Genomic DNA, 12,949 nt, shown 5'->3' with positions numbered 1-12,949 from the left:
TGCTCTGCCCTTCATATGGTCGCCGCATATGGGGAGATGCGGACGTTTTTGAGCTCACCCGGTTCCAACGTTTTTCAGCAGTCACCCTTTAAGACAGGGGTGGGGAACCTTTTCCATGTCGAGGGCCGGTCGGGCATTTATAAAATCATTCGAGGGCCGCATACCGTGCGCAGCAGGGTAGCGTGGGTTTGCAGCACCCGGGGCAAGGCAAAGTATTGTTCCCCTAATGCCCCTGCTATTGTAGTTAACCCTCTGTGATGCCCCTTGTACCTGATGTGAATCCTTAGTGATACCCTGTAGCCTGAGTTAACCCCCCAGTCATGTCCCTGGTAGCCTAATTACCCCCCCCCCCCCCCCCACACCCAATGATGCCTCTGGTAGCCTAGTTAATACCCCCAGTCATGTCCCTGGTAGCCTAGTTAAGCCCCTCTGTGATGTCCGTGGTAGCCTAGTTTAGCCCCTCAGTCATGTCCCTGGTAGCCTAGATAACCCCCCAGTCATGTCCCTGGTAGCCTAGTCAGCCCCCCGTCATGTCCCTGGTAGCCTAGTTAACCCCCCAGTCATGTCCCTGGTAGCCTAGTTAACCCCCAGTCATGTCCCTGGTAGCCTAGTTAAGCCCCTCAGTCATGTCCCTGGTGGCCTTCTTAACCCCCTCAGTCATGTCCCTGGTGGCCTTCTTAACCCCCTCAGTCATGTCCCTGGTGGCCTAGTTAACCCCCCAGTCATGTCCCTGGTGGCCTAGTTAACCCCCAAGTCATGTCCCTGGTGGCCTAGTTAACCCCCCAGTCATGTCCCTGGTGGCCTAGTTAACCCCCCAGTCATGTCCCTGGTGGCCTTCTTAACCCCCTCAGTCATGTCCCTGGTGGCCTTCTTAACCCCCTCAGTCATGTCCCTGGTGGCCTTCTTAACCCCCTCAGTCATGTCCCTGGTGGCCTTCTTAACCTCCCAGTCAGGTCCCTGGTGGCCTTCTTAACCCCCCAGTCAGGTCCCCGGTGGCCTTCTTAACCCCCCAGTCAGGTCCCCGGTGGCCTTCTTAACCCCCCAGTCAGGTCCCTGATGGCCTTCTTAACCCCCCATCCCCCCCAGTCATGTCCCTGGTGGCCTAGTTAATCCCCAGTGCCTGCCCCAAATAAAAAAAAAATAAACATCCCACTCACCTTTCCTCCGCTCCCACGCTATCCAGGTCCTCTTCTCCCTCCTCTCTTCTGTGCCGGTCTTCTCCTGCAGGCGGCGCGCGGTGAAATTACGTCATCGCGCGCGGCCCGCAGGAGTCACAAGACGTGCGCCGCTCTGTTGGGGAAGGAGCCGGCACAGACACAGGAAGATGCTGTGTATGCCGGCTCCTGCCTCACCACCGCGGCGCACATGACAGGAGAGACGCAAACCGCAGAAGACGTGTGCCGTTCTGGAGGAGAAGGAGCCGGCATACACAGCGTCCTCCTGTGTCTGGTAACTGTCACAGACACAGGAGGAAGCTGTGAATGCCGGCTCCTTCTCCTCCAGAGCGGCGCATGTCACAGGGGTGCCACGGGCCGCATCCGGAGGTGTCAGGGGCCGGATGCGGCCCGCGAGCCGGAGGTTCCCCACCCCTGCTTTAAGACAACACCCGGTGTATAAGACGACCCCTGACTTTCGAGAAGATTTTCCTGGGTTAAAAAGTAGTCTTATACGCAGGAAAATACTGTAATTCATGTCGTCTTTGTGCATAGTTTGATACTTTGTGTTATTTTTTGGATATGTTGTACTTGGAAGAAACTTTTAGTCACGAGATATGGTTCAGTCACGTGACCATACATCAGCACATGCACAGGTGATGCATGATGGGTGGTAAGGGTTTTTTAAATTGTATGGCTTTAGCGTTACCGAGCATACCATGATAAAGCATTGAGAATGTGAAATGCGTTGGTATGGGTCTCCCATGTGGAAAAAAATATTTTACTATTATGTAATAAAGGACTGCTTTTATTGAATATTTTTTGAGTACTGGAAGAATTCCCCCTTTTCTTGCTACTTTCTTTTCTAGTGCCCAGCTATAGGACTTATAGTTCCTTTATTGCTTTTTTGTTGTTGTATTGTAGTGTATTATGCATGTCAGGTATCCTGTTAATTCTTGCCACAGATGGGAGACCTGGTGGGGGGGGGTGTCTTCTTTTGACTAACTCATTGGCACTCTGCAATCCCTCTTATCCCTATAAATTGTGGTCTTTAATAGGGTTAGTAATCTGGAGTTATCACTAATCCTAGCTATAGGAGCAGGTTTTCAGCTTTTCTCCAGTTCCCGAGCTTGCACCATCCCTGAATAGAACTCGTATGTAAACCTTACCTGTATTTCATGTCCATGTCACGACAATGATATAATTGACCACTATCTTAGATGTACAGTCCGTGAAATATGATCTTAGCCCTCCCGCTATTTCTCCATGTATTTTTGCTTACATTAGTCAGTGATTGGGTTTGGTTCATTGCAAATGTAATTGAATTGAGGAGAGCACCAAAGGAATAGATTTTAGAAGAACTTCAATATGATAACATTTCCTCCATTCCGATTTCTAATTGGTTTGTAGCTAAGGCCGCCCTACACGTTCTCCTTCTATGTGATAGCTATGTGATATGTGCTCTTCATATGTATGTAACTCAATGAGACTATAAGGCTGGCTTATGTACTTTCTCCTCCATGGGCTGGTAACGTAAGTGAAGGTGACAGCTAATTTCAGATGAGTGAAGCTATCGGGGTTTGAAAGTCCTGATATCAGCAAGTTCCGGGAAGCTTTGATATTATCAAATCATATACTCATAATCTCAGGTTACTCCAGGAAAGAGAATAGGGAATAATAGCTGGAGATGCTGGTTGTGCAAAATGTAAATGATTAGATGGATTTTATAACATAATCTGCTGGCTAGAAAATGATATGGTAAAAGGTCATCTCACCCGGAATAGATAACGTCCCGATTATTTTTTCTTGGTTTACCTAAAGAGCTATTTTTCCTTCTGTTCTTTTTTTCCACTTGCACACAAATAAAACAAATCAGCCATAATATTAACAGCTAAAGTTGTCCAGGTCTCGCTTGTACAACCAAAACTGATCTGTTATAGAAGACTTCAGATGGTGTCCTGTGCCATCTTGCTACAGGATGTTAGCAGCAAAGCCTGTAAGATCCTATCTAATAAGCTGCAAGGTTGGGCCTTGCAGGACATTTCCACTTATCCCACAGATATTTGATCAGATCTGCAGTTATGGACAAATTTGGAGGATGTGTGAATGAGGCCCAAGACAAGTAGTTGATTCTTTTATGATACATTGTAACACCACTATGGATGTACTACTGCTCCCAGTGAATTTGCACCAGCTAGACTACCTCCACTCCTTTCTGTCTGGCTCATGCTTCTACATAGAAACATAGAATATTGTTGGCAGAAAAAAACCACTGGGTCCATCTAGTCTGACATTTTAATATTTCCCTTCTTATTATACAGCGGATTATCATCACATATAATAGAAGACGATTAGCCCACATGCACAAATGAATGCTCACGATAGCAGTGATCTGCTGCCGTAGCCCCATGCAGTAGGAGCGGCGGCAGCAGACCGCTGCTATCCTTTATAAGCTGCCTGGACGAACTAGCAGCCCCCCGCACCTCCCCGTGAAACAGGAATGTTTGACAGCAATATTTATACAGAGGATTCCAGCTGGAATATTACATTTGTCTCGGTCTTAAAGGAAAGGTCCGGCGAAAATTTTTATTGAAGTATTGTATTGCCCCCCAAAAGTTATACAAAAATTCCAGACTTCTCCTTTAACCTGCTTGCTGTACAGTAGGTGCAAAATGGCAACATAAGGAACTTATCTATATTAGGTCTTTTGACCATTTTGCATTTGTCTCTATTACTTTTCACACTGGTAAGAAGTGTAAGAAAACAAGTGATATAAATATAGTTGTTTCGCAAATAGAAGAAAGCCCATTTGGTTTGTTGGGAATAGGCGTTTTTTTTTTTTTGTTTTTTTTTTAGTGTCTGCTGAATATTTCATCAGTACAAGCTTTGAACAAGACTTAGAAAAAGCAGAGTTTTATTTTTAGTTTGCGGAGCGGGATGTGTTTTTCCAAATCAATAGGTGGCTTGCTGAAGAAATTTCATTATAATAATTTATTTATGTAACGGTTTTGTCCAACACATTTCTAGTGTGTTACCGCTTGGCAAATCACAAAGCCAATTTCCAGCTTCAGTTTGAGATTGGATTGTTCTGTCATTGTACACAAAGCTGATCAAACAACAATACTTCTTAGTGCCAACATATTTGTAGTTTTTGGCTTAATACTGTTGTTTATTATGTGCATAGCTGTGACTGACAACACAAAATGTTATTTTTAGTTTACGGTTCGACGTAGGACACCAGATCTTACCATACCGTAGCTTGAAAACTGCAAAAATTATTGATTTGTGTTTATCACTGATTTGTTATACGTACATCATCCTAATATTGTCCCGTACAGAATAGTTGATGTTATGTTGTAGCCGTTAGGAGTATGTTCACACATAGCATACAGGCTAGAGACTTTATACTGTGTTCAATTATAGTAGAAGAATAGATCAGTATAAGGGTGGATTCACGCGTACAGAATTCGCAGTTAATTTCATGCTACGAGTTTCTCGCAGTGAAATCCACTGCAATACTGATTTCTATTAAAGTCTATGGCACTCCATTCCCACAGGGAATTTAAAATCGAATATCATTCTATAGACTTGTAAAAGAGAACTACTTAGCTCCTGAAGCCATGCTTACCTGTCTGGCTTCCATCAGCGAGCTCCTGCATGCTTCTATGGATCCTTGCACCCTTACAGCCTGCTCAGTCAATCGCTGTGCTTAGCGCCTGACATTATGCTTACCTGTCTGGGCTCCATCGGCGTGCTCTTGCATGCTTCTCTGGGTCCCTGCACACTGACAGCCTACTTAGTCAATCCCTGTGCTGTCCTGCTGGAGCGGGTGATTGGGTGAGCGGGCCGTTACTGAGCAGGGATCCGAGGAAGCATGCGGGAGCTCACCGTTGGAACGTGGACAGGTAAGCATGGTGTCGGGATCTAAGTAGTTCACTTTTACAGGTCTATGGCATGATACATTCTCACAGCAGAATGAAAAATCCCCTGCCAGAATGGAGTGCCATACACTAAAGTGTCACTGTCGTTTAAATGTATTTCGCAAAAATCTATAGTACAGGCGACTTTAAGAAACTTTGTAATTGTGTTTATTAGCCAAAAATGCATTTTTATCATGAAAAAGCAGTTTGAAGCTCTCCACCCTGTCTTCATTGTTCTCTATGGAGAGGGGTGGAGGGAGAGGCACCAAAACAGGACAACAAAGAGTAAAAGAGTGGAGATTTCCTGATAATGAGCAGTGGATGAGTGAGAGGAGGGAGGACCTGGGGAAAGTATTTTTGAATGCAGATAATGGCATATTTGCCTAATAAAGCCAATTACAAAGTTTCTTAAAATCGCCTGGACTGTTGATTTCTGCAACAAAAAAAAAGAAAAGACAGTGAGACTTTAATCTGTATAGCGCCGAATTTCACTGAGAGACTCGCAGCGTGAAATTGGCTGCCTTACAGTATGTAAGTGTCCACCCTAATATGTAACTGAACACTGCATGAAATCCTTAGCATATACTGTACTTTTGAATATAATTTTATAAATAAGTGGCTCCTACTCAGGAGGTAAGCGAAAAACTTCCCCACCACCATGGAAGGAATATGCAAACTCTATAAACCATGTAGACAGCAAAACATAGAAAGAGGGAAGAAAAGGTATGAGGGCTCACAAGAGAGCGAGAGTGGCACAAGTACTGTGAGCTAGCTGTGTTTGTAGGAACAGGGACCGCAGACCAGGCTGCAACTCCGCTATATCTTTAACCTGGCAGACAAAGATAACAGGTTTTTATAATTATGTAAATTATAAAGATGGATTGGGTTTTTCAACCCTTCAAGCCAAGTACTCCCAACTGACGAGATGTTCCAACCGAGTACCCCCCAAGGAAGCAATTGCTTATAAATTTGGCTAAATAGTGCCAAGCTCACACGGCTGCCATAGGCTCTGTTAAAAGAGACTTTGTCAGTAGGTTTATGCTGTCCTATTTCAGGGTAGGATAAACTAGTGACAGAGAAGCTGAACAGAATGACATATCACTTACATTGTTCTGTGCAACTGATTTGGAGATATCCTACTGAATAACATGGACAATAAGTAGTCCTCTCCATTATGTGCATGAGCTCAATAGTCATATCCATGAGAAGCAGAAAACTCTACCCACCAGCTTCTGATTGGCAGTTATCTATCCATGTTGTGTATAGGCAGCCAACTGTGAATCAGCAGCTGGAGGGCAGAGGGAGAGGTGTGGGAAGAATTATATTCTCCTGCATTCAAGGAGAACGGCTGAACAAAACTATTTTAGTAATACACCATTCTGTTCAGCATTTACATTGGTAGTTTATACTGCCCTCATTTTAAGGCCCTTATAACAATGTCCTCTTCCATAATGACCCCTGTTGCCATTTATAATGCCCCCTTTAGGGTATATTCACACGGGCAGGTCCTGGCAGTTCCCATACACTACATACTTGCTGCGGTCTAAACGACCGCAGCGAGTATGTAATTATACCGCCCTTAACCCCTTCTGCTCCCGCCCGGCTCCCCCGCTGTAAGCATACTTTACCTGTTCTTGCTGCATGGGTCCGGCGTCCTGCTCTCCTGTCCGGCCAATTAGTGTGTTGCCCAGCCGCAGCCACTGATTGGCCGGGCGGGAGAGCAGGACGCCGGACCCGTGCAGCAAGGACAGGTAAAGTATGCTTACAGTGGGGGAGCCGGGCGGGAGCAGAAGGGGTTAAGGGCGGTATAATTACATACTCGCTGCGGTCGTTTAGACCGCAGCAAGTATGTAGGGTATGGGAACTGCCAGTGTGAATATACCCTTAGCCAGATATCCCCCATACAGCCAGGTATACCTTTTGTTGCCAAGTATGCTCACTGCAGTTAGGTACATTTTATGTAGCCATGTATGCCCCGTGTGAGCAGTACTGCCTAGTATGATCTTAGAGATGATGGCTGGGAATCTGTGCAGGACTTGGGTTGGCATGGAGTCCATACTGGTGGCCACTTTGAGGTGCTGGAAAAATGCAGCTTTGGAGCAATGAATGTTGCATGCAGAACGGAGGCTGATGACACTGCTTGGGGAAGACAGGCAGGCAGACTCAGCCGCTGTGTTCATTGGCTTTTTGGGACCTTGCATTCTGGTGCTGAAAACACAAAAAAAATATTATTTTTTACTTCAACTGGGTCCACACTATGTTTTTGCAATCCGTTTTAGCAAAAAACAGATGCATTAGTGTCCATCCGTTTTGATCTGTTTTTTCTTTGACTTCCATTATAATAAAAGGATCACAACTCAAACACAAAAATAAGGTCAAGTACGTTTTTGTGTATGTTAAAAAAAGGATAAGTTTTTTTTTTTTTTATAATGGAAGTCAATTGAAAAATGGATCAAAAGGGATGCACACAATTGCATTGTTTTTCATCCGTTTTTTGGCAAAAACTGTTGGAATAAAGTAATGTGAACACAGCTTTCCTTGTTTTAAATGCAGAGCACATACCCCCTCAGCCTGCCTCATGTACCCCCACTAGTCTACAGCACGAACAGCTGGACATTGAAGGGAAATACTTTACATACAGTAGGTGTTACACGTGGATATAAGAATTTAATGATTTTATTTTTTTCTCGAGATATGCTTCCTTTTAGATAAAGAATGTTTAAGATGATTATATCACACGTCCTTGTAAATCCTATGTTTAAATGGACGGACAGATTGCACAGTTATCCGTTAACTATCTTAAAAGATGAGAAGACTGTGACTCGGGTGCTCGCCTACCTTCATAAATTAAGTGTCCGCTCTTGCTTTTTATTAGTTCTGTAATCAAACCTTCTCTCTTATTGGAATATTAAGGGACCCTAGAGGGGAAAGAAGAGCAGCAGCACAACACGACCAAAACATAATGAAAAAACCTTAACATTTTTCTAATGTGAATATCGCAGTTAAATTGTCTCATTTCAGAGAGCATATTAAAAAGTCATTCCAAAATGAAGTCTGTGTTAATCGGGGTTTCTGTGTTACTGATGCAAAAGCATCTGCCCAAAAAAAAAGTTGTCCTTGAGTACCATCAACTTTATGCTGACTGAACATGCTTATCTTTTAGACTTGTGGATAAATGGATGAATGAAACTGGAGCCCATTCGCTTACATTCCCGACCAGTACCTGCCTAGAACTCATCTTGTTGCTCTCCCTCAACAATACTTCATTGCCTCATTCCTTGCGCTTCATGAACAACTGGAAGGTAAATAAAACACTATCCTACCTTGTAAAGCCTTAATGTATTAACCCCCTCCCGCTGCTGCACTGTTCATTAACGTCGCAGCGCCTGTGTTATCCCCGACGGGTCCCATCTATCAGTTATAGCCGGGGAGCCCAGCAACTCTCTGCATCGGAGCTGCGCATCTATAGTGCTACAGATAGAGAATTCTCCCTCTACAGAGGGAGAATTCTCTCTCCGGTGTCCATCAGGGCTCTGCAAAGCCCTGATGGTAGCCATAGAAACCGGAAGCCTCAGGCTTCCGGTTTCTTGGCTACAGAAACCGGTGGGTGTCGGGAGGGAAGACTGGGCGCGCGAGACGCGCCCGTGAGCTCTGCCCCCTCCCCTCTTTCCCCTGCCGCTGTTACAAGATAGTAACAGCGGCAGGGGACCGAGGGAAGAGGGCAGAGATACGGACATCAGCTTATGGCATAATTGTGATCCCATAAGCTGATGTCCAAACACGACCTGGGCATTGATGTATCAATGACCACAGGTCGGGAAAAATAAAGAATAAATAAATATTAATCTTATTATATTAATATTTTAAAATTGTTTATACCGCTTATTTTTCAATTCTTTTAAAGAACTGTAAATTGTTAGTTATGCCACTTATTATGCAAGTGCTGGCAACCTGTGCACTATACAAGACACCCATATATTATGCAAGGGGGCCTTTTACTGTAGCTTTCCCCTCTAAAGCAATAAGACACTCCTCTCCATAAAATGTTCATTAGCCCTCCCCTACTGAACTATCACTGTTGTGTCAGTTCAGTAGTGTAGAGTATTTAATTGTTTCAGAGCTTACTGTATCATAATAAATTATGATGCAGGGAGTCCTGTAAGAGTTGAGTCTGTTCAATCTAGGATATACAGTCAGCTTTCGGATGATATATCACGGACATGTGAATCTGGCCTAATGGTAGGGCCACACTTACAATCTAGCAATTGTTCGTGCAGCCCTGAAAGCACCGTTGTTGGACTGATGTAGGTGAATATTATGCATAAAATGCCAATTTTAAGTCTATAGGTGAAATAATAGTAAAAGCTTTCTTCATAACACAAAAAGGACCTTGCTCACCCTCCTTCCCATCATAGATTTTGCCCATAGAAACCCTCTCTGGTTTCCTCGCCTATTGTCTTGTTCTTAATGATAGGCCATGATTGATTTGTTTTAATACTGTACAGTCCTATTATAGAAAGGTCAGAGGAAAGTAAACTGTTATTTGGAAAGCATACAGCTTTTGCAGGCTTATAGTTTCCATATATCAGATTCCTTCTAGGTATATACTTCTTACTGTATATGCTATACCTTCAAACATCATATACATTTATTGATAGTAGAAAAGAAATACTGTAACATCTATAATGGCACAATTATGTTCATTGCATTGATTGATGGGAAATTGGCGATATATGTTATAAATCATCTGTATTATTAGAAGATATGGATTTGGTTCTAAGTGTATATATATATATATATATAGTTTGGTATGTTATTAAGTTACATAGCACAAAGTATGAAACATACTGAATGCTGGTTGGTGTAGCTGAGCTCCAATGTAAAACAAAGTATGAAACTATCTCATCCATGAATCTTTGTCTTGAGTTTTCCCATTGTAGTCATTCCTAAAGTTCCTGTAGTCATGCACTTAGAAAAAATGTAAAAACATTCGTTTTTCTTAAAATATTTATAAAAATAACATGCTCCTAGAGCCATGGCACACAGATTGACGCATTTTGAGCCCAGTTCCTTAGCTTTAAACTGTTATTCCGGCGAAAATCTTTTTAATTTAACTCAACTGGTTTCAGAAATTTATATAGATTTGTAATTTACTTCTATTTAAAAATCTCAAGTCTTCCAGTACTTATCAGCTGCTGTATGTCCTGCAGGAAGTGATGTATTCTTTTCAGCCTGACACAGTGCTCTTTGCTGCCACCTCTTTCCATGTGAGGAACTGTCCAGAGCAGTAGCAAATCCCCATGGTAAATCTGCACTGCCCTGGACAGTCGTGGCAGCAGAGAGCACTGTGTCTGAAAAGAATACATCACATCCTGCATGACAAACGGCAGATGATAAGTACTGGAAGACTGGAGATTTTTAAATAGAAGTAGATTTCAAATCTATATAACTTTCTGAAACCTGTTGATTTAAAAGAAAAACTTTATTGCCGTAATACCCCTTTAACTCTTAGTAACTCAACAGATACTAATAGTGCACATCGTTTTACAGTATGTTTGATGCAGTTATGGATATATATCATAGTGTTGTTGTTAATAGTGTGTAATCTCGTCAGAGACTGGTTACAAGTGGTGTGCGACATGAGTCCAATTCTCGAAGATGTTTGTAAGTGACATAAGAGAAGGTTTGGTAGGTAAATTAAAGAAGTCCGGCGAAAATTTTTGTATTGTATTTTCCCCCAAAGTTATACAAATTACCAATAAACACTTATTAAGGATAATATGGTGATGTCACTTCCTGGATAAAATGGTGAGGTCACTTCCTGGATAACATGGTGATGTAACTTCCTGGATAACATGGTGATGTCACGACGCGACTCCCAGAGCTATGCGGGCTGTGGCTGCTGGAGAGGATGATGGCAGAGGGATGCTCAGTGTCCCTCCGGTGCCCTGTGTCCCTCAGTGTCTCCCTGCCATCATCCTCTCCAGCAGCCACAGCCCGCACAGCTCTTTGAGTCGGGTCCTGACATCACCATGTTATCCAGGAAGTGACATCACCATGTTATCCAGGAAGTGAAGCCTTGATGCAGTAGTAAGTGCAGGGGAAAAAAGCACTTTGTAAGTTTTTCCCGTAATAAGTGAATATTAGGGATTTGCATAACTTTTTAGGGTGCCTTCACACCTACCGGATCCGCTGCAGATCTCACTTCTGCGGATTCGCAGCGAGATCAGCTGCGGATTCAGTATCAATTCACCCCTATGATAGCGCATACTCGCAGCAGGATTGACATCCCGCTGTGAATATGTGCTTTAACCCCCCCCCCGTCTGAGACCCGCTGCGGATCCGGTAGGTGTGAAGGCACACTTAGGGACAATACAATACTTAAATAAAAATTTTCACTGGACTTCTTTAAGCTTCACTAGAGAAGTGGCCAAAACAATGGAAACACCCAATGATCACAGAGGATATCCGATGGATATCTTATGGTCCGATGCCATAAGAGAAAGTCTGGACAGGAGCAATTTCATACAGTGCAAAAAAAAAGAAAACTGATCAACACCTCCAGACTAGGTAAGTCTGGTTTAGGTAACATCTATAGTGATAAACACTGAGGAGGATTATGTATGTTTACTTACGCTGCTCCCCCTGATGGGCGGGAAGGGGGGAATTGTGGCATGGCGGGGAGGAGGCATGGCCTCCTCCACCACCCAATTTATCATGATTTAAACTTGCGCACAGGCATAAATCATGATACAAATCTACACCTGCCGGAAGCAGCTGTAGATTTGTGGGGTAGAGCCTGCACAGTGCCAGCTGGGATTACTAAGAGACAAATACGTATAGCAAATACGTCCAGGAAAATGGGGCGGGGCTTTATTTAACACCACATACTTATACGACGGTCTTTATAAATGTCCCTCTAAATCTCCTGGCCTCCACTATTTGATCACTAAGAACAAAAAGCTTGAACCATTGAGTCACCAGAGTAGGACACTACCACACTGTATTCATTATTTTCAAGAGAAGCATTGGGACTAGAGATGAGCGAACCTCGAGCATACTAGAGTTCATCCAAACCCAAGTCTTCAGCATTTGATTAGCGGTGGCTGCTGAAGTTGGATAAAGCCCTAAGGCTATGTGGAAAACATGGATATAGTCATTGGCTGTATCCATGTTTTCCAGACAACCTTAGAGCTTTATTTAACTTTAGCAGCCCCGCTAATCAAATGCAGAACCCTCGGGTTTGGATGAACTCGAGCATGCTCAAGGTTCGCTCATTTCTAGTTGGGGCACATTTGGTTTAGTCACCTAGGCTGTTGGTGTAAATATTCATCAGATCTATCAAATTTTACATCAACTGTTAGTTGGCTTACTTCACTCTACAATGTTAGCCACAATTGGGGCCTAGTTTCTGGTGGCCACACCTTTTTTAGCAAAACCATGCCGTTTTCCCACTAAGCCCAGCCCCATTGCGGAATGAGACAAAAATGTTTAAAATTGCCTAAAACTCTTAATTAGAGATGAGCAAATTTACAGTAGGAAAGAAGCGAAGGAGAAGTTTCCCAGGACTGGATCCATCTTTTCCCAGCACCCTGGGAGGAACGGCACAGAGCAAAGCAGACTTCAAAGCTCGCAGCCTGATGAGCAGAACGTTTGCTTCGTTCCTACTGTACATTCACTTATCTCTACTCCTAATACATGTAGGACAAGTCATGGAAGCCAGTTTTCTTTTTGTTGTTTTTTGGCCCAAATCCAATAAAAAAAAAACTACCCCACTGTGTCTAAATGACTATGTCCTACAATTTCTTGGCAGAACATGGTGAATTTGAAACCTCCATCTTCCGTTGTTCTTGTCAGAATAGGTTATCAAAAATT

At 43.4% G+C, this 12,949-nt stretch overlaps 1 protein-coding gene across 1 annotated transcript in view; it reads left to right on the top strand.

Annotated features, from left to right (window-relative positions):
* UBE3D (ubiquitin protein ligase E3D) overlaps window positions 1–12,949 on the top strand; it is a 103,116-nt gene that overhangs the window by 53,669 nt on the left and 36,498 nt on the right. The window contains exon 9 of the mRNA XM_069973512.1: window positions 8,238–8,376. Within this exon, the coding sequence (XP_069829613.1) occupies window positions 8,238–8,376 (139 nt within the window). The remainder of the gene's footprint in view (window positions 1–8,237; window positions 8,377–12,949) is intronic.

This window comes from Dendropsophus ebraccatus, chromosome 6 (genome assembly GCF_027789765.1).
Source record: "Dendropsophus ebraccatus isolate aDenEbr1 chromosome 6, aDenEbr1.pat, whole genome shotgun sequence".
NCBI classification, from domain to species: Eukaryota; Metazoa; Chordata; class Amphibia; order Anura; family Hylidae; genus Dendropsophus; species Dendropsophus ebraccatus.
The sequence above is the reverse complement of the archived record's forward strand: the minus strand, read 5'-3'. Positions and strand labels throughout refer to the sequence as shown.